The sequence below is a fragment of the Neltuma alba genome, unplaced genomic scaffold (assembly GCF_004799145.2).
Source record: "Neltuma alba isolate B1F8T4 unplaced genomic scaffold, ASM479914v2 tig00012042_pilon, whole genome shotgun sequence".
NCBI classification, from domain to species: Eukaryota; Viridiplantae; Streptophyta; class Magnoliopsida; order Fabales; family Fabaceae; genus Neltuma; species Neltuma alba.
This window is the reverse complement of record NW_021636607.1, coordinates 37972-59736: the sequence shown is the minus strand read 5'-3', so window position 1 is coordinate 59736 and position 21765 is coordinate 37972. Positions and strand designations below refer to the sequence as shown.

General features: G+C 34.8%; 3 protein-coding genes across 3 annotated transcripts; 1 reads left to right on the top strand and 2 right to left on the bottom strand.

Moving 5' to 3' along the window:
* Nucleotides 1–247: 247 nt before the first annotated feature.
* LOC114721486 (disease resistance-like protein DSC1) lies at nt 248–4533 on the bottom strand. Its single transcript, XM_028907298.1, has 4 exons — nt 3770–4533; nt 2578–3685; nt 2202–2498; nt 248–2087 (listed from the first exon to the last, which is right to left on the bottom strand). The coding sequence occupies exons 1-4, from the start codon at nt 4234–4236 to the stop codon at nt 531–533; spliced, it is 3429 nt and encodes a 1142-aa protein (XP_028763131.1). The 5' UTR covers nt 4237–4533; the 3' UTR covers nt 248–530.
* A 1879-nt stretch (nt 4534–6412) lies between these two features.
* LOC114721490 (F-box/LRR-repeat protein At5g02910-like) lies at nt 6413–9146 on the top strand. Its single transcript, XM_028907302.1, has 3 exons — nt 6413–7357; nt 7453–7634; nt 8938–9146. The coding sequence occupies exons 1-2, from the start codon at nt 6413–6415 to the stop codon at nt 7570–7572; spliced, it is 1065 nt and encodes a 354-aa protein (XP_028763135.1). The 3' UTR covers nt 7573–7634; nt 8938–9146.
* Nucleotides 9147–13983: 4837 nt separating this feature from the next.
* On the bottom strand, nt 13984–21516 carry LOC114721489 (disease resistance-like protein DSC1). Its single transcript, XM_028907301.1, has 5 exons — nt 21029–21516; nt 16977–18087; nt 16580–16867; nt 14459–15772; nt 13984–14106 (listed from the first exon to the last, which is right to left on the bottom strand). The coding sequence occupies exons 1-5, from the start codon at nt 21514–21516 to the stop codon at nt 13984–13986; spliced, it is 3324 nt and encodes a 1107-aa protein (XP_028763134.1).
* Between the last annotated feature and the right edge of the window lie 249 nt (nt 21517–21765).

The window sequence follows — 21765 nt, the reverse complement described above, 5'->3', positions numbered from 1 at the left end:
AAAAAATTATAATTGTGATATGCTGCTAACGGACGGAAGCATTGTCATTCATTCCCCCCCCCCCCCACTTTTAATAAACATTAAACAAAGACACTGTGTCTATAACTTTTTCCAAATTCGAGGGGCTTAGGTATATCATAGTCCAAAGGTATTTTCCGCGTGAGAATAATTACAAAAACCATTGCTTTGTCACATGTATATGAAGTCCAAGAGCATATGAATGCATAATTGAACGATACCCGCAATGCAAATGAAGGATTCATGTCTTCAATTTATCAAGTGATTACAAAGTTTATCTTTGGGAGAGAATTTCTTCTCAACTTTTGGATCTGTACCATGAATGAAATGCCAATTCTAAGTTTCTGTTACCATTCTGAACTTTAATGTACGAAGTATGACTTGTTACAAAAGGAATGGGTTGTTACCATCTAAATAGAGAAAAAAGAAAAAGAGAAAAGACAATTATTTCATGTCAGACCCTAAAAAGCTTCACTGAAAGAGAACCTTTCAGTTTGATGCCTCTGAAGCAGTCACAAGTTGAGGAGATCTCTTAAGCCTTGTGTTGCTTTCTTCCAAGATCCACTGGGAAGTGGTGAAAAGATATGTTCATTGGACTTTTGAGCTGAAGGGATTGTCTTCTCATGTTTGTTCTCACCAATTGCTTTAAGCTGTGACTTCAACTCCAACTCCATTTGCTCAATGAATTTGTGATGTTCTGAGGCATATACGGGGCAGACTCCACATTCTTTTATCACAATATCTTTTTTCTTCTCCCAAATACTCCCAGTTTGTGCAAAGAACTCAAATGATATTTTCTGGTTATTGGTTTCATCTGCTTCCATGTTTTCATCAGCTTTCAGACAGCATCGTTCATCGTACCACAGACATACATGATCAGACATAAATTCACAAGCAGATATGCTAGTCCATGCACCCATATTCTTGTTCCTTGTACCATTAATCTCCATGTAGCAGTCACATCCGACGAGGTTGCTGTCATTTGATGCGAACTTACAGACAACCGCACAAAAAATGAAACCCATAAAGACGGAAGGTGGAGCAGAAGATAAGTCAATAGTTACCGATGACTGCCTTGTCCTGTTGATGAACCACCCTGGAACATTGCTTCCTGGATAAATAACATCAACTGGGCCATCTAGGATCTTACTTTTTCCTATAGTTGATAAATGTTCATTTGCCAGTCTCTTAATGTTGACATGAGAATTCACTCCTATAGCTGCGAGTGACTGTGCATCCAAGTTCACACAATTCTGGAATCTAGTGCAGACTCGAATTTTTCCTGTCAGATGATCGGCAGCCATTGAAGAAAACATGACTCTCTCCAGGGAAGTGCAGTTAGTAACATATAGTTCTTTAATGCTTAGTGGAAGATTAGGCAAAGACTCAAGCCTCCTACAATTACTCAAGTCAAGTTTTTCAAGTTGAGGAAGATGCTTGATGCTTGTAGGCAACCTCTCAATATCTGTTTCATTTAGGGATAAATGCTTCAATGAGGATAGGAATCTGATGGTGTCTGGAAGTTCAAATAAATTATGACAATCTTGCAGTAACAGTGTTTCCAAGAACCTTGAGCCATCAAGTAACAAGTGTAAATTCGATGCATCAAGCTGCATGCAACCAAAGATCCTGAGTTCTCGAAGAGAATGCAGGTTAGTTGACTTGCTTGGAAGATTCTTAAGGTTTTTACAACGATGCAAGTCAAATGTTTCAAGTTTGTTTAGAAGCCTCATGGATGAAGGCAATTCATTGATAGCTGTGCCCGCCAAACTCAAGTCCCTCATATTCTCTGATGTCAAAGAGAATTCTTTGAGCCTTGAGCAATCACCAAGAGAAAGACTACTCAGGGATCTTAAATGGACTTCACTTCTAAGGCTGGTAAGTGATGTGCAATATATAAGGTTCAATTTCACAAGTTTGTGGATGGTTAAAATGGAAGGATGAACCTTACGCAAGCTTTTACAGTTGTAGAGTTCAACTTCTTCAAGATTTTTGGCCATGGAAAAATCTGGGAGTTCCAATAGGCGCTTGGAATTACTGAGGTCAATTTTCTTTAAATTCACAAGACGCTGCACCATTCACAAGAGACAGACATTGTATGAGCTTTTCTTTTCACAGGAGACAAAATAAGAAAAACTATATATCATGTTCGTTTATTTATGATGATGTAGATTGATACATACCAGGGCTCCATCCCAAAGTTTCTCCACACGACTCCTAGTCATGTTAAGTTCAACAAGACTTTCTGGACGGAATGTGGAGGGTAAAGATTTCAAAGGACAGCAATCCCAGTGAAGAAATCTCAGTTCATTTGGCAAAGATTCAAGGCCATGAGGAAGGCGTAGGATTTCTTCATCAACATCATTCTGGGAAAAACTAAGCAATTTTAGCTCTGACATCTCAGCAAAGACTTGAGGAGTTAAGCAGAGCTCTTCAATTTTTGCCACATTCAAAGTTATGCTTTGAATGGCTTTAGTCCCCTGGAAAGCAAAAGCAGCTTATCAAGGAAAAGCAAGAAGACAATTTGAAAGAGTACAGTTATACAGCTAAAGTTTTTACCAGGTTATGCTCCAATACTCGATATATATCATTAGCATCCCACAATCGACTGCGTTTTCCAGGATCATAAATTGATTCTTCACGAACAATCTCCCAACCCATTTCCTGTATCAAATCATGCATAAATATTCTTGAACCTCCTGAATTTGATCCTTTGATTTCAGTGATAAGAGCTTTGTCTAGAAGCACTTTGAGCCCAATAATTGATGAAAAACCACAAGCATTTAGTAAAACTATTATTTGTTGTGATTTGTATCCTTTAAGGAAACATGCGACGTACAAGAAAATATTCTTCTCTTCTCTATCTAGTTTATCATAACTTAATCTCATCACATCCTGAATTTTAGCATGTGGCATTTTGTTGAGCTTCTCAAGTTGGCTCTCCCACTCTTCCTTGCTTTTGCCATAAAGAAAAGAACCCAAAACTTTCAGAACTAACGGAATGCCTTTTGCATAACTAATCACCTTCCTTGATAGTTCAATCCACTCCTTGTCTAGATAATCATTCTCAAAGGCATTCGACATAAAGAGTTGAACAGCATCATCAAACATCAATGGCTTAACCTCGTATATTTTATCAACTCTTTTAGCCAGCACTTGCTTATCCCTTGTTGTTATAATGATTCTACTACCAGATCCAAAGCAGTCAAGAGCTCCCACTAAATTTTCCAGTTGATCAGAATCACTTATATCATCAAGAACAACCAGAACTCTTTTTCGAAGAAGCCTTCTCCTAACATAAGGAGGTATTCCATTGGGCGTACCGATACGCAAATCATTTTCCTTGAGTAGTATAGAAAGAATTTTATTTTTCAAATACATAATCCCATGATTCTCTGATTCTTCTCTCACATTTGCCAAAAAACAATATCCTTCATATTCAGAATAGAATCGATTAAATACTGCATCTGCGATAGTTGTCTTACCGATACCGCCCATGCCCCAAATTCCAATGACTCGGACTTTTTCTGACCCTTGGTTCATTAGCGATTCTAAATCTGCAATCCTTTCATCAATTCCAACAAGGCCCGTTAAGTCACTTTGGAACATAATATTCAACTTTTCTGACAAACGCTTGGCAATCACTTCTATAAGCTCAGCCTCATCCCTGTAACCGCGGGAAAAGAACAAGATTATGAAATTTAATAACATCACTACTTAATGAAACAAGTGTTGAGGAAAAAGAGCTTACTCATAATTTGATGAATGAAACCCAGATAAATTAGCCGCTTTATTCAAAGCTGATTTCCAAATTGGCACCTTTTCCTTATTATGTTTGTCATGTTTGACAAAAGCATCTCCATAAGACCCCTTTTGATGCCTCACATCTGAGGGATCCGTATTATAGAAAACAGGAATTACAATCTGTTTCTGCTTCTCCATACACTCAATAATCTGCCCCAGCTCGTCTAAGCACCACCTTGAAGAAGCATAATCCTCTGAAAATATGATCAATGACATGAGTGATTCTTTGATGGCTCTTACAAGTGCCAGTGATATTTGATCTCCACTTTCAAGTCTGTTGTCCACATAGGCATCGATTTGTTTCTGCTGCAATTCCTTCCTCAAATGACTAAGAAAACCATGGCGTATGTCTGTGCCTCTGAAGCTGATAAAGACATCATACTTTATACCAGAGGACCGAGAAGAACACGCCATTACAGAAGAAACAAGCACGGAACTTTGTCGATTTTGGGAAAATCTTGGTGTAGTTTAAGGAACAGAAAGGGATGGGTTTAAGCCGAGAGAAATGAAAATTAAGAGGAGGAAGAAAATTCAACAGCAACAAGAATTAATCAAATAAGATGAAAACAGAATCCGACAAACAAGTGGAGAAATTGTATTGTTCTTGCGGTCACCAAATAGATGACTCAGAGAAAGACTAATTAAGAGGAAGATGATACGACTAGTCCGTACTAGCTATGAAACTCAAGGATCTGCACATTGGAGAGTTTTTTTTCCAGTTCTTCGGAACAGACTCGGCAAAGAATTACGAGGAAGCTTCTGGGTTTACTCCTGTCCTAGTCCACCAACGTTCAGAATATACTAACCGTGTTTTGGAAAGTTCCTGAGGTATTTTGCAAATTTCAACGGCAATTCATGATTTCTTTTTCTTTTTTTTTCCCAAATGCCTTGATTATATTAAAGTTATACTTTGAAAAATTATTTATCTTTCCTTGTTAAGTCCCTCAACTGGAGAAAAAATTTTATTCTTTAATTAATACTTATCTGATCCTTAATATATCATTTATTTAACTACTTTGATTAAATTAAAAAAATTAGTTAAGTTAGATAATAATCACAAATATGGCATATATTTTTCCAAATACTCTCAATTAAGACTTCTTAAAAAAAACAGACATTCCAAAAAAAATTTAAATTATTTTATTAAAAATATAAAATGGTAGAATTGATGTATGTGTAGAATTAATAAGTAATATATACTCACTCACTTTATAAAATATATAGGTGTATTATTAATGAGTAATAAGTATTATTATGTTCTTTAATTATTTAATAGGGTAATTTAGGAAAAAATTGGTAAATATGAGAAATAGGTTCTATATTTAAGATAGACAAAGATCAACCTCTTAATTAGGTCCTATATTAAATACCAGAGAAATATCAATTTTAGCTGCTTTTCAAACCAGTAGTTTTGATTTTTAGTAAAATCTTTAATAAAAATAAATCACAGTAAATATAATTAAGTTTAAGTTGTCCCATAAATTTATTAAATCAAATTGCATATAAATGCATTTCAGTTTTCCTATTTTAATTTAAACATTTCAGCTGCAAAACATTTTGGTGTTTGAAAATTTAGAAGGATACGTGTAAGATTTAAAATTGAAATTATTGTTTAAGATCCTGTCATGGTATAGCGTGTTGTAAAAAAAAAAAAAAGTAATGGTAAAGTAGTCCATGTCAGATATTTTAACTATATTATATCATATTGGATATCTAATTTTGTTCCAGCTCATCAAAAAACAAATTGAATATCTGATTAAAATATTTTGAGTATCGCCCATGGATTAGTTTAAATCCAATTTAGTTTAGATTTTACCAAGCCCATTGGGCACCAATAATCTTAATGAGAGGTTATTAACTTGATGATTGACTGTGTTAGAGCCATACATCAGAACTGCTCTCCAGGGTTATTGAGAGTGTTATTTCGTTTATCCCTATTTCAAATAGTGAGTACGTGAATCATTTTTGAAACTGTTATGTTATTTCATTGATCTCTATTTCAAAATCGTGAGTATGTTAATTAATGTTTATCCATCTAGCATGACAAGAGTTAATTACTGTGATATTTTAGGATTTTCCATAGGATTATATTCGCGCGTGGCATAATTAGAATTTGTTTCACAGTCCATTCGATTGTTATTCACCATCTGAAAGAGGGTTGCTAGGTAGCTATATTTTGTACGGAATCTGGTTTTCACGCGAATTCATCTGTGGCCTATCAAATTTACGCTTGTTTCAGTTGTCTGAGGATTTGATCAGGTAAAATTGGGAAAGTATAGTAGATGGTTTTGGGGAATCGGTTTTGTTTGTTGAAGAAGAATGGGGTAACATATTCAAGAAAGTGTTTGATGAGTCGGAAGGATAATCAGTGAACGCTGGAACATGTAATTGTTTGGGTTATTTCAAAGGGCTGGACAAAGATTATCTCTGTTCCTGTTTCCTCTCATGGATTATTAAAAGGGAAAACTTTTTGTTGTTTCTTTGATGTATATCAATATTTTACCTTCGTGTGCTGACTTCTTTCTTCATGGCTTTTCAGATTCCATGTTGAATGAATAGAGGCTCATCAATAGACTGCTCTGGAGCCAAAATGAGAAGAGTCATGTTTCGAGGATCTAGTGGCACTTCAAAGAAGTTAATAGAAACAAAGTCGGCTTCTCAGAAGGTAGCTAATGAATTGGATGATTTGCCAGACAACCTTATCCATCACATATTGTCATTTGTGGAAACCAAGGATGCAATTCGAACTCTTGTTTTATCAAGAAGGTGGAGGCATATGTGGGCTTCAGTTCCCTGCCTAAACTTGAACAGCAAATCATTTTCTCGGCTGACTGATTTTAAAAGATTTGTGAAACTGGTCCTATCTCAACGTGATACTACTTCTCATATCAAAGCTCTTACTTACTCTCACTTTGGGGTGGATGATGCAACAGATGATGAATTGCTATACAATAATGTTGTTGAATTTGCAATTTCACATGGTGCTGAAGAAATCCAAATCAACCTCGGTGGGAAAAACTCAACTGATCAAGCTAATTCTTCAAATCCATTTTCTAATATACAGAAGCATTTTGGTTTTGCAAAGTTGACAACTTTGCATCTCAACAACTTTACTTTAAGTTGTACAGGAACCTCCAGTCTGGATCCATTTGCTGGTTGTGTGAATTTGAAGAATTTGCACTTGAGTGAACTTTGCTTTAAGTCAGATTTGAACCCCAGGGATTTTGTGATATCTGCACCCCAACTTAATAACCTCACACTAGCGTGCAACCGTTTTAACTGTAAACTTGTAATTGCTGCCCGACGGCTTCACTATCTCAGCTATATTCATTCGTCTTCACGTCTCTGTTTTGAGTTTGGTCTTCGTTCGTCGGATGACTTGAAAATCGATGTTCATGAGCTGCATAATGATGAATTAGAAATTTATCAACAGGGGCAGAAAGAAGAGACTTTACATGGTTTCATCAATACCAATGTGGTACGCACACACCATAATAATGTTGAAGCTGTTGAGCTATCCTTTCGTACGGTCATGGTATAGAGGACATTCTGTCTCACATTTTTCTGTTTTGAATTGTCTGGTAAACTATAGTTTGTTTTAAAGGTTTTTATTTTTATGTGTTTTTTCAGGTTACTTGTGGGGCTGCTTCCTTGCTAAAGTTTGATGATTCATTTTGTACTATGATGGGGCAGAGTTTAACAGTTGGAAATACAGTTAGATACTTCATTACCGACCATATAACTGTCTAATTGCCACCGAATATTACAGTTGCTCTTAGCATGCAGACTCTTGAAATTTTGACCTCTTAAAGGTGATCAATACTTACATCTTTGATTAATATTTAAGTTAGTGTTGTGTTTGTTACATCCCTAACTTTTGAATATTTTTGCTAATAATTGACTTTTAGAGTTTAAGAGAAAAATCTATGTTCAAAGGTTTTACTGTGTTCATGACTGGAAAATCTGATTTCCTTGTTCAGTGTTTAATTAATATGTTCTATATTTGCATAATCTTGATTGCTCTCAATAAATTTATTCCTGATATAGAAATAATCAACTTCCATGTATTGTATAATATTAACAACCAAAAGTGAGCATTTAAGATAATTTATTTGACTGACAAGCCTGGTGAAGATATATGGAAGAATTCACTGAAACTATGTTGTAGCCGTACATATTGTGTGGGAAAAAACATATCTGATGATGCCACTGATTTTGATCAATATTATAATCACAGGGGGCATTGACCCGTAAGAATGAGTAGTATGGTTAGCAGTAAAAAGATGGACGAGGAACTTTATAAAGGAGCAATGTTAAGTCAATTCTAACGACTCTATTTTCAACCATCAACTATGACTTGTTCTTCTTTTTGAGTCCTGCATGTTACCCTGCATATTTATTTAATGAATCACTTGTGTTATTGTCATCATGAGAGGAAGGTGATTTGGTCTTTCTTATTGCTTAAGGAAGCGTATAATTTAGTCCAAATTCATATGTAAATATTGGGGTACATATTGGGGCTGTGAATATAATGTAGAGTAATTTAATGCTTTAATATGTGAAGTAGCATGACAGAGACAACAGAGTTGTTAATGGCCTAAGGTTGCAAGTGCGACTAAATCTGCGACCTCCTACTCACAAGAGAGCTCTCATGTCACTAAGTTATAAGATTATTTGCCATATCAAAAGAATTTGATGATCATATGTACAAAACTTTGAATTTCATGCAATTTAGGGATCAAGTTTAGTTAGTATACATGAATGGTGGTGCTCATGATTTCACCTATATATGAGAATTTTGCAAAACATTCTTCTCCAAGAACACATCATTCAGCCTCATTTTATCTGCGTACAAGAGCAGCTTTTCAATTTCTCATAACTTTATTTTTTTTCCCCTTTTGGGTAACCTTTTTTTTTTGGCACGGAAAAGCTTTGTATAGTAGAATCATACATACAAAATGGTGTTATGGTGTGTTTGATGGGGGTCTAATTTAGTTTAATAATAATGATATTATGATTGTTCAGTATTGAAATTAATTTTGTTATTGGGAGTATCAAACTATCTTCATTCTTATTTTATTATTTGGACTAATTTAGTTTATTTTGGATTTTCAGGAAACTAAATTTAGTAGCTGATTGGATCGCTGATGTGTATCCCAATTAACGCTTTTTATGTTCTTTTAGTGTGTGACGTTGAACTTATTTATTTTTGATGCTTTTGTTTCACTGCTTTAATGTGACTTCATTCATATTTTTTTTCACATTTTTTGAACGTTTGAATTTGAAACTCCCTCCTGTTCTTTAATTGTGCTTTATCGTCTTCATCACTTCTCTCTCTTCCTCATGCTTACAACAATATCTCTTCCGTGGTCTTTCATGCTCTCTTCTCGGCTCCATGTTGCTCTCTAATTTCCGGACCACATATTATTACATGAATCTTATTAATGTTGTGTATTTAGACATTGACTAGAAACAAAGTTTCTGTCATGTTAATTGTGTTGTCAAACTTCTCATTGAGCTTTAATATATTTTATAACGCGAACTGGACAAAAATTACAGAAATATGTACTGCCCACCAATCAAGATTGTGGATGATCAATATTGACACTAAAGGATATCAATATATACATCTTTGGTTGATATCTAAGTTAGTCATGTGCTTGTTTCATTCTTAACTTTTGAATCTTTTTTGCTAGCTGATGTTAGCATTTCAATTACTGAAAATGATTAATACGACTAGTCCGTACTACGCTTTCCGACTTTAGATATAATACTTATTTTATAGTATAAATTTATTTTAAAAAATAAGTCTTATATTTAAGACCAAAAGAATAACTGTTAAACTCATGGATTTGCGTATGTAGATTGTTTGTCGATGGACTGGACAAAGAATGGAGAAAATTTTTCTAAGTTCTTTGGAACACAGTTAGCGAAGAATTACGAGGAAGCTTCTGGGTTTACCCCAACGCGATTCCCCCAACTTTCAGAATATACTAGCCACGTTTTGGAAAGTTCCTGAGGTATTTTGCAAATATCTATGGAAATTAAAAAATTTTCCTGAAATGCCTTGAGTATATTGAAATTATTTTAAAAAAAATTAATTTTTATTACTTTAAAAATTTGTTATTTAATTATTTAATTTTTAAGTGACGAAGAAGTAATGATTTTTTACTTAATTAGATATTGAAAATTCGCCGTCTTCTCAAATTGGTTCTGATTTTATTTTATTATCTAAGTTTAGAGTTCGGCAAATAACTAAAGTGTGAGTGAAATATAAGGTGAGATCTTGTATCAAAAAAAGAAACACAACTGAGATCATGAGATAATGTAATGATCTCAATTTCAAAATACCTCAACACAATAGAGTCATCAGCATATATTTAACATTCAATCCAGTTATAACTATAGGTATATGAGAATACATTCAAATTGTATCGTAAACAAACTGATAAAAACAAAGGAAAAAGAGAGAGGGGAGGAAAAGAGATGGAAGCCACACAAAGAGGATTCCCTTCTCACTGACCGTCCTCCGCATATATAGCGCTGCTTTCATATTGTTGAGATTCCATTCAGTTACTGCCAGCAGCATCATGCAAAGGCACCATACTTGTTGGGTGATCATAAGCCACGTGTCCTCTTTGGGTCCCACTAATATTTGGCAGGGTCATGACAGATAATTACACCATTTTAACTCTCACATTCTTAAATGTTATATAAAGTTTAGTTAGTATAAACAATGTAAAATTTGTATGGGTCTATATATATATATATATATATATATATATATTGTGCCGTTGTGATTCTCTTCATTTTTTGATAATAGCAATTTCTTAACTTCAAAATACAGGGAATTGTCAGGGTCGTCACATGCTCACACCTCTGAAACAATATATACACCACCAACAACAAAAATGCTCCTCTTCCATTGGATGGAGTTTGAAACACAAATTTTATTTTTCTTTGTTTTCATTATTTTACCCAATTAAACTAAATAAATTAAAAACATTTAATTTATTTTTATAATATATCAAACGCAATTATTTTTTGATAAAAAATATTTATATTTTCATTCTTATAATTATTCAGATTCTCATTCTTACTTCTCTCGTTTTTATAAACCCAAATAAACTTAAATCAATTGTTCACATTGTGTGAAGAGTAGTCTCAGCTTTGTTTGGGGTCGAAAACAACCATTGTTCTCCTAATATAAAATCATCTAATTTGTACATACCAATAAAATAATTTAAACTAATTTATGTCTTGAAACTTCTTTCGATCTTTATACCCTTACCCTCAAATAGTACTCGTAATTTATGACTTGGGCTGAGTCATTTTTTCAGCAAATGTGAATATCAGGGAATTTTCATATCCCGGAAGGACAAAAAGAAAAAAATTAGAAAACAATATGGACCAACATGCACGTGCATCCTATATGTTCCTTTGGCTCTCTTTCTTAAGAAAGAGACGACCAAGCCAATTGGAATGGTGTGACCACAAGGACCGGCCTACGGAGAAAAGATTCAAAAGGCAAATTCACCAAATAAGATATTTAAAGGACAAAGTAATCAACCTTAGTATTTCAAGATTACATTACACACAAATCTCCTAAGCATATCCACAGTTGCCAGCCACTGCCCATCAGAAGTGGTAAACATTCTGATCATGGGAGGTTCGTGTAGGAGGTAACTTCTCATCTTGCTCCTAATCTACGAACAAACACCACACATGCAGAGATAATGGCTCAGATTGTCCTCTCACTTTTGATAACCACATGCCAGCATGATTACTTGAAAATGAAATTAGAAGTTTATAGTACAAACATATATTCTAATTTGGCTTCAAATATCTGAGAAGACTACAGAATGGCGATCACCAAATGATAAATAGGATAACAAAAATTAATACAGCTTTCACTTTGGAACATCTGACTCGTGCAGCACAGAACACAAAACACTACAGTTGAATGAGGCTCACAAAAAGTGTAATCATCACATCATGCAAACAATCACACTTCTCAGTCAAGAGATGGACGATGGGGCAAGTATCAATAAGAAATCACCTATCAAAGAAATGTAATGAGTCGCCATATTTTACCCCAAAAAAAATACAATTGGAGGTTCACAAAGACAATTTGAAAGGAAAGGCTTGTGCCAGTTTACATATATCCTTCGGACACGCCTAACTACTATCAACCAAGAGGAATCTTGAGTGAAAACCATAGAATGAGCAAATGGTAGTCTACCAGGGAGTTGCCTGTCCCTAACACTCCATGTACTTTCCCAACCTCAGGCCTCTTCAATTCAAATAGATTAGGCTTCACATGAACGGAGCATGCAAATAGCACACCTGAATTAGCAATGGTGCTGCAAATTATCTTCCGCGATGACTTGCTGTTAACTTGAACAAGCAGATCAGTTTCTGAAAAGCCTCCGGCTGTGACATGTGCAGCATCAGGGAAGAAACCTTCTTTTGGTTGTACAGAAAGAACATCTAAACAACATGAGAAGACTGCACCATAAGCATTGCTGATTCATTGAACAATGAGCCCTTCTACTCTGCTTATCCGGCAAGCGATCTGTCAAAAATAAGCACAGAATAAATGAACAGAATCAGTAAATGAAATTGAAACCAACGAAATATAAGATTTCATTCACATGCTTAGCAAGGGATATACAAATTGTCTCTAAAGAAATGATGTAGAAATAGAATCCAAGGCCACACCTCGACAGATTGGTACTGCCCCAATCAAGTCATTGGCAGCATGCGTATGAGGACTCAGCATAAACATAGATCCATTTCATCAGTCATTTTTTCACATATGGTTTATTCACAGAATATAGAAAGAGACTTCTGCAAAATATAATACAGAAAGCAGGCATCAGTTTGGAAATTTTGTAACGCAGGGAGAGAAGATGTCAAAATTTAAATGCGTATGGTTTACATATTTAGCAATGACCAAAACGAGAGGGAGAATCATGGACAAGGAATATGCCCTTCATATTTAACATGGCTCAAAAGGAAGGGAGTTGGCAGTGATCAAACCAGTGACTAATTAGGAATTGGTCATAAAGAGTTTAATGCCATGTCATGGACAGGGAACATGCCCTTCATTAGTAATTTTGTTCGATCAGTTAATTAATTTCTGGCCTTTCAGTTGATATCCACACCAACTACTACGATCTGACCTAAAACAGAAACAACCAGCAAGAAAGGTTTTCACATAAAAGATAGCCAGAGAGTAGCCCAGTTTCAAAACTAACAAAGTAATAATAGTTGAAATACAAATTGAAGAATCAAATATTAGACACTCCCACTGCCGAGACCTCAAAGCCCAGCTGTAATTCTGTAGATTTCACAACCCAATGTAGCACCCTAGCATCGTATCAAGCTGTGAGGAAACAAAGATGGCTGACAATTGTGAACATATGTCACCAGCTAGTGCTAAAAATCAAAGTTTTGATGTTTCGACAAAACACAGAAGTATTGGATCAGTAAGCTACTTTTTCTACTTCATTGTTTGCAGTAAGCTGGCCACACATCCACGCCATGGCAGACATATATATACAGGTGAAAAATGATCCAAAAATTTCACATATTCATATGATTATCATTTGTACTCCAAGTGACACTTAAAACTCGTCCTGAAATGACATGGAACTCATTTAATAGAAACCTAGCAGAGTACATAGAGAATCTATAGCAAGCCTCATAATTAAGGAGAAGAAATCTCACCATTGACCCGAGATTTGACGATATGGACGTAAGTCCAGCGTTTGATTTAATTTTTTAATGATAAATTTCCCATTGTATAATAAAAGGCCATTTATCTTAAATGGATCTAACAATGATAAAATCCGACTCCTTTTACCATAAAAGAATGAATTAAATAAATAAATAAATATTCTTATCACTATTTCTCTTTTAAGGATTTTCATATATTTAAAGGTTAATAAATTTTATTCCACATGAATTGCCTCTAAAGTTGCTTCTCTTGGATTTGTATACGTTCACAATCGGAACAACAAATATGATCACGGGTTTTAAAGGTAAGCAAATTTTCATCAATTATATTATGACTTCGTTTTTCTTTTTTCCTTCCGTAGTCTGATGCAGAATTAATTTTCTGTAATTATGAAATAGTAAAAGTAAGAAATCATCACCTTATAGCCCATTTGGTAGCAAGGAATTGAAGAAAGGAATTGGAGAGAATCGCTCAGTTGAATCCAGCTGTTGAAATTCTTCAAGATTCAACAGAATGAGGTTGTGGCTGTAATGCCAATCGATCTATCACGTTGAAGTGGGCAGATCATTCAACTTGAGACGGCTTCTTTGTGAAAGGAGCAACCAAGCCTCATTCTAGATTTGCAGTTGATGGTGAAGCGAACGGCTGAGTGATGAATTTAAATGATAAAATCCTAATCGGACCTAACAACAATAAAATCCGGCTCCTTTTGCCATAAAAGAAAGAATTAAAAATAAATAATATTCTGATCACTATTTCTCTTTTAAAGATTTTCATATGTTTGCGCTTTGGAGAGGCCGCTTCCATTGCATTAGAGCTGGGCTGAGGAGGCAATGGCAATTGAATTTGTTTAATGTCACCATCTTGATAGTCAACTGCGGATGTCGGGCATACCCCACACCTTTTGATCTCTACTTCTCTGGAACCTTCGAATTTTACTTCAAGCTCCGTGTTGCTCTGACCATTTCTTTTCCTTTCTTCAATTTTCCTTTTTAGTTCTCCAAGTGAATCAGGATCATACCAAAGACCAACATGCGTTGAGGACCCCACCCCACCCAGTCCACACGACCTTTTAGCGGCCCGGCAAGCATATTCACCATCAATAAACCATTTGGCATCAATGTTTCCTCCCAACCAAAATGGTAATTTATTAAAGAAGGCGCAAAAAAGGAATACCCCATCCTCATAATTTGGAATCGAACTGAGATTCACAGACACCGATGACCCTTCATCCCTATACATGAACCACTTTGGAACACTTTCTCCTGGATATTCCAATCCAGCATGGTCATAAGTGGCTTTCTTTACCTCAAGTAGGACTCTTGCCTCAGCAGCTTTGATTGTCCGTCGACTCAGCTTCTTGCAATTTGTGAATAAAAAGCCCGGATATGGCTTATATTTTCCTTTTTCACCTTCGTTTGTCGAAGGTGAATATTGTATGGTCTCAAGGGATTCTATGGTCTCAAGGGATGTGCAGTCGGTGGCAGTCAATGTCAAGATAGAGGGAGGGAGCTCTGGTAGACGACGAAGCCTTTTACATCTATTCAGTTCAAGACGTTGAAGGCGTGAAAGATGTTTGATGCTTGAAGGCAAGGTCTCTACATGAGTCTCTGAGAGATGCAACTGACGTAATGATGACAGCAAGCTGATGTTATTGGGAAGTTCAGATAATTCATTGCAATACGCAAGCGATAGAATTCGCAAAGCACCCATCTTATCACACTTGGACAGGAGAGGTGATGCTAGCTTATTACACCCTCCAGCATCAAGAACTTGAAGGTCACGCAGCTCAATCAATTCGTGAACGCTTGTCACAATTCTGCACTCGGCTAGAGCTAATGAACGAATTTTGCTGCGATGCCCACTTGATGAGCGCAACGCACCACTGATGGCAGTTCCTGAAAGTTGTAAATCGAGCTCTTCTTTTTCTGAGGTCACTGAAAATTCCTTCAGCCTTGAGCACCCATGTACATCGAGCTCAATGAGAGATTGGAGATGGGTATCGCTTGTAAGGCTGGTAAGGGCCAGGCAACAGCGTAGCGATAAACGACGCAGGTTGGGGAGAGATAAAATAGATGGATGTACACTCCGCAATTTTGAGCACCACTCGAGATCAACATGTTCAAGACGTGTGGCCTTGGAAAAATCTGGGAGTTCAATCAACCCCATTGATTGACGGAGCGTAATTTTGCTTAAGTTCACAAGATTCTGTGAAAACATAAATTACGTGATAAGATTAGTGGCCAAAACCAAATTAAATTACCCATCTATTTCTTTTTATAAGGTTTCGCTCTCTGTTTTCCTCAGAAAATTAGTTGAAATTAGCTATTGTCAACAAATTTTACACCTTTTCATGATTTTAATCAATACTCCCTTGGAAGATACTCTTCTGCTCGTTAATATAAAATTATGATATTTTAGAAAAAACATATCATATTTTTTATAATTAATTAACTTACCTGACTTTTTTAATCTAATCAAATTAGTTAAATAAATCTTATATTAAGAACTGGAAGAGTATCAAATAACTAAATCATATAACTTGAATAAAATTAGTTAAAGATAATAAATTAAAAAAAGAAAATGTAGCTTATTTTCTTTAAACGCATTTGTGTATGAAGAGGACAAGTGTGGAAAAAATATGTAGAAAAAGAGATATGAGAGAATAAGTTGAAAAAAAAGAATTAGAAAGATATATAATTAATTAAAAGTAAGAATAAAAATGATGTATTTAATGATTAGGTAAATCCAAATTATAACTTATATAAAAAAAAAAAGGCTTCAAAGATTTGATACTTATAGTTCAACAGGGATAGTAATCTTTATAAGGCCATGGAGCTTAGTGTGAGGGTGAAAGACGAAGGCATTTATTTAGAATGGGTTATTAATATTTCATTGAATTTTGTAAGAGATTTTATCTGGACCTTATAAAAAGGGCTAACCGGAGCGTAATTAATAAAGATTCTCCAACTGATGTATTAACAATATTTTGTAAGAAAAAAATATAAAATTTACCTGCACTCCATCCCAAAGTCTTGTCAAACTGCTCAAGGGCATTTCCAATTGAACAAGACTTACAGCCTTGAATGTTGCTGGCAAGGACTCAAAAGGGTATGCCATCCAACGCAAGCTTGTGAGTCCTTCTGGCAAAAAGTCTAATCCATCCCCACCGTCGATTTTGCCACAAGAATAAATATTAAGAGCCTTTAGGTTGGGCATTGAACGAAAGGCCCCGGGACTTAAGCGCATCTCTCCAACTTCTCGAAGGTTCAGGCTTACACCTTCAACAATGGCTTCACTTTCCTAACAAACGGGAAAAAAAAAAAAACTTTTGTAATAAAAATATTATGTAAATTAAATAGGAATACTGACTTCAAAAAAATTTTATATAAAAAATATGAAGAAATTTTACCCTTATCTTTTTTGCCCCCAATATTTCAGATATTTCTTTAGGATCCCATAATCGACTGCGCTTTCTAGGATGTTTTGGTGACTCATCACGAACAGCCTGTCGACCCATTTCTCTTAGCAGATCGTGCATGAATACGCTCCCAAATGCAACTTCTACAAGAGCTTTCTCTTTAAGTCTTTTCAATTCACAACAAACTGAATAACCACGTCGTGCTTTTAACAAATCTTTTACCGTCCCAACATTATCACCATGAGTTACAAGACATGCGATATCCAAGAAACTCTCTCTCACTTCATTATCAAGTTCGTCAAGACTTATTTTCAGGACTTTGTTAATGTCTGGCTCAGCTACTTTTTGAAGTTTTTCTAATCGGCTTTCCCAAGTTTCTGGATCTTCCGCGTTAGCCAAGGAGGAACCTAAAACTCTCAGGGCCAGTGGATTCCCATTTGCATACCTAGTCAGTTTCGTGGCCAACCCCCCTAGTTTTGGGTCAGGGGCAGGGCGGTCTTTTCCAAAGGCATGTGAGGAGAAAAGTTGAAAAGCCTCCTTAGAATCCAAACCCTTCAGTTCATATATAGCATCGCGATCTACTTTAGTACCAAGGACTCCACTATCTCTAGTTGTTATTAAGATTTTACTCCCTGGTCTAAACCAATCGCGCCTTCCAACCAAATTGTATACTTGATCATAATCATTAACATCATCAAAAACAATAAAAACTTCTTTCCGTCTAAGTCTCCTCATGTCATAAGAACTAGTGTGAGAATTGTTGTCCCCTAATAATGCCTTAATAAGATCACTCTTCACAGCCTGTATTCCATGATTCTTTGATTTTTCTCCCACTTTTTCCACAAAATGATGAGACCCTTTGTATTCAGAACACCACTTGTTATACAATGCTCTTGCAAGAGTTGTTTTGCCCAGACCGCCCATCCCCCAAATGCAAATAATTCGGACATCGTTGGACTCCTTGTCCAACAATAATTCCACGTCCTTCATTCTCTCTTCAATTCCAATCAAGCCTTCTGGGTTATCTTCACTTGGATGCAGCTCGCTCAACATTTCTGTAACAATCCTCACTATTTCTTTAATTCGGTCTGCTTCATCATCTCTGCACTCCATTGGAAGAGTAAAGATGCACCAAATTAAATATCGCGTTATCTATTCAAACTTTTTAACTATTCCTAATATAATGCAACTTTGAAGATTTGTCAATTTTGAAAATGTGTTCTTATTAATAGTTCTCTTGAGAAACATTACTCCTTCATCCTTTATTATAAGAAATAATTATGAAGTATATATGTCATGTTTTTATAAGAGGCATTTTTATAAGAGGCATTTAGAAGTTGTCTCAAATTTTGTTTATTGATTTTTTATTTTACCCTATTTAATTACTTATATTACTCATTATTACATTTAATTTCCACACATTCTATTTTTCACACATTATCTCTCTTCCATAATGAGGGTAACTTCGACAAAAAGGCTGCGTAATTTGGGTAACTGTCTATTGTAAAAGGTAAGAGGGAGAGTACTAAATAATTTAAAGGGGAAATCACAAATAAAGACCCTCGAATTAGCAAAATCACTCTATGGTCACCTGAATATGCTAAATTACTATGAGGGACCCGGTCTCAAATTGTAATTATGAAATCATGGCCAAATTACCAAAATACCCCTCTTTAATTTTTTTTTTTTTAAAAGAAAGCCACTGCCTCACCAGAATCCGGCCACCGGCGCCGGAGCTCCGGCGGCCGCTTCCGGCCACTATCGGCGGCCGGACGCCGGAGCCTGCGGCGGTCTTCCTTTGTTTTTTTTTTTGAAACTTTTTTTTTTTTAAATTGGGGGGAAGTGAGGTTGGGGGGATTTGATCCCTCAACCTAATGCTTCCCAAAATAAGGAATGACTATTGAGCCAACAAATTTTTGTTAACATTATGATGCAAAGAAAAATATAAGTTAACTCATTTACTCTTGTTCCAGGTGATAACAACAATACATTTGGAAATAACAAGTTCTGATTGTAAAATAACACGTCTGGAATAAAAATTTAACAATATGTTTTTTTTATAACAATAAATTTTGTTGCAGGCAATAACAACAATACATTTAAAAATAACAAGTTCTGATTATAAAATAACAAGTTTGGGATTAAAATTTAACAACACGTTTTTTTTATAACAACACACTTTATTTCAAGTGATAACAACAATACATTTAAAAATAACAAGTTCTGATTATAAGATAATAAGTCTGGGATTAAAATCTAACAACATATTTTTTTTATAACAACACACTTTGTTTCAAGTGATAACAACAATACATTTGGAAATAACAAGTTCTGATTATAAAATAACAAGTCTGGAATTAAAATTCAACAGCACCTTTTTTTTATAACAATTAATTATTTTATACTTTTGGAAAATAAATTATTTATAACTTATAAAAAGTACTTGTAATCTATTTAATTTGCTAAAAAAATAATTTTTATCTCCAATTTATAATCAGAACTTGAAGTATAATTTTTTATAGATTAAAAATACTTTTTTATTGTTCAAATTTATAAATAAAATTTAGGGAAAATGGCAACACACTTTTTTATTTTTTTAAAAAAAATTTTTAATCTATATATCTATACAACTTATTATAAATCAAACTACTTCTTATAAATTATAAATAGTACAATTTATTGTGGATTAAAAATACTTTTTGACTGCTTAAATTTATAAATGAAATTTATCTCTAATTTATAATTAAAAATACTATTTTATTCTTTAAATATAAAAAATATTTTTAATATTTAAAGAATGAAATAATATAAAATTTATACTATGATTAATAAATCAAAAATGCCTTATTATAAATACTTTATAATTTATAAGAAGTAGTTTGATTTATAATGAGTTGTATAGATATACAGATTAAAAAGTATTTTTTTAGAGAAATAAATATATTAAAAATATTTTTTATAAGTTATAAATAATTTATTTTTTAAAATTATAAAATAATTAATTGTTATAAAAAACGTGTTGTTAAATTTTAATCCTAGACTTATTATCTTATAATCAGAACTTGTTATTTTTAAATGTATTGTTGTTATCACTTGAAACAAAGTGTATTGTTATAAAAAAACGTGTTATTAAATTTTAATCCCAAACTTGTTATTTTATAATCAGAACTTGTTATTTTTAAATGTATTGTTGTTATTGCCTGCAACAAAATTTATTGTTATAAAAAAAACATATTGTTAAATTTTTATTCCAGACGTGTTATTTTACAATCAGAACTTGTTATTTCCAAATGTATTGTTGTTATCACCTGGAACAAGAGTAAATGAGTTAACTTATTTTTTTTTGCATCATAATGTTAACAAAAATTTGTTGGCTCAATGGTCATTCCTTATTTTGGGAAGCATTAGGTTGGGGGATCAAATCCCCCCAACCTCACTTCCCCCCAATTTAAAAAAAAAAACAGTTTCAAAAAAAAACAAAGGAAGACCGCCAGAAGCAGCCGCCGGCGCCGGAACTCCGGCGGCCGGATGCCGGGGTCCGGCGCCGACAGTGGCCGGAAGCGGCCGCCGGAGCTCCGGCGCCGGTGGCCGGATTCCGGTGAGGCAGTGGCTTTCTTTTTTTAAAAAAAAAAAAGGTTAAAGAGGGGTATTTTGGTAATTTGGCCATGATTTCATAATTACAATTTGAGACTGGGTCCCTCATAATAATTTAGCATATTCAGGTGACCATAGAGTGATTTTGCTAATTCGAGGGTGTTTATTTGTGATTTCCCCTAATTTAAACCATATGTATAAAATTTTAGCTTAATTTAATGGCTATGAATGGATCATAATGACGATAGTGAGACGGGGATTTAGATGAAAACTGTCGTCACAATAAAGTTGATGGACCTAGTGTACTGGCTAAGCAAAGTGTATATGTATGAGATCCTATACTCTCATTATGATTATCATCTCCCATGAGATGCTCAAAGATTGATTTAATTTAGCCCCATCCGTCATGGAAGAACATGATAAGAGATAATTAAGCATATAGAAGTTACCTATTGGAGATGTGGAAACCGTCCAAATTGGCAGCATCAGTGAGAGACTTCTTCCACTTCTGCAGTCGTTGCTCGCTGATGCCATTGCGCTTAAGGTCTTCAAATGCTTTCTGGTAACTCCCAGATTGCTTCCTCACATGTGAAGGGTCTACTCTATAGAACACTGGCACCACGAGATGACCTTGATTTTTGGAGCAATCTAATATTTTTGTAAGCTCCTTCAAGCACCACTTAGAAGATGCATAGTTTTCTGAGAAGATCACAAGAGACATAGTTGAATCTTTAATGGCTTTCTTAAGAGATGGCCACAACTCCGTTCCTTTCGGAAGTTTGCGGTCGATGAATGTTTCTGTTTTTTCGCTTATGCCAAGAGCAGCATAAAGATGGCTGACGAAACCTCCGCGGACGTCCTCACCTCTAAAACTTAAAAAAATATCATATGGCTGTGGATATTGAGAAGATGGAGCAGGGGAGGAAGATGAAGCCATGTCAGATTGCTTTGCTTTGATATGCAAAAGAGAGTTGGGACTCGTCTCAATTCTGAACTAAGAATAATTTCTGATATATAGGAAACACACAGGCCCATGCATTCGGAAACGGACAAACAAGATGAATAGTAAATAATTACTGTAGAAATTAATTTTGAAGAAAGGCGGTCCTACCTAGTTGGAATTTTCTTGTGCTCTTAATCGCTGGATAAGACAGCGCTACCTGAAAAGCGTAGAACAGAGAGAACG

Bases quoted from the DNA above. Each gene is read 5' to 3' on its own strand.
- LOC114721486 (XM_028907298.1), bottom strand. From the start codon at position 4,236: ATGGCGTGTTCTTCTCGGTCCTCTGGTATAAAGTATGATGTCTTTATC. The intron at 2,499-2,577 runs GTAAAAACTTTA...TTTGCTTTCCAG, and splicing joins GAGTATTGGAGCATAACCTG to GGGACTAAAGCCATTCAAAG. The intron at 2,088-2,201 runs GTATGTATCAAT...TGAATGGTGCAG, and splicing joins AACTTTGGGATGGAGCCCTG to CGTCTTGTGAATTTAAAGAA.
- LOC114721490 (XM_028907302.1), top strand. From the start codon at position 6,413: ATGAGAAGAGTCATGTTTCGAGGATCTAGTGGCACTTCAAAGAAGTTA. The intron at 7,358-7,452 runs GTATAGAGGACA...GTGTTTTTTCAG, and splicing joins TATCCTTTCGTACGGTCATG to GTTACTTGTGGGGCTGCTTC.
- LOC114721489 (XM_028907301.1), bottom strand. From the start codon at position 21,516: ATGGCTTCATCTTCCTCCCCTGCTCCATCTTCTCAATATCCACAGCCA. The intron at 15,773-16,579 runs GTAAATTTTATA...ATGTTTTCACAG, and splicing joins GACTTTGGGATGGAGTGCAG to AATCTTGTGAACTTAAGCAA. The intron at 14,107-14,458 runs GTATGCCCGACA...TCAACGTGATAG, and splicing joins TAGAGATCAAAAGGTGTGGG to ATCGATTGGCATTACAGCCA.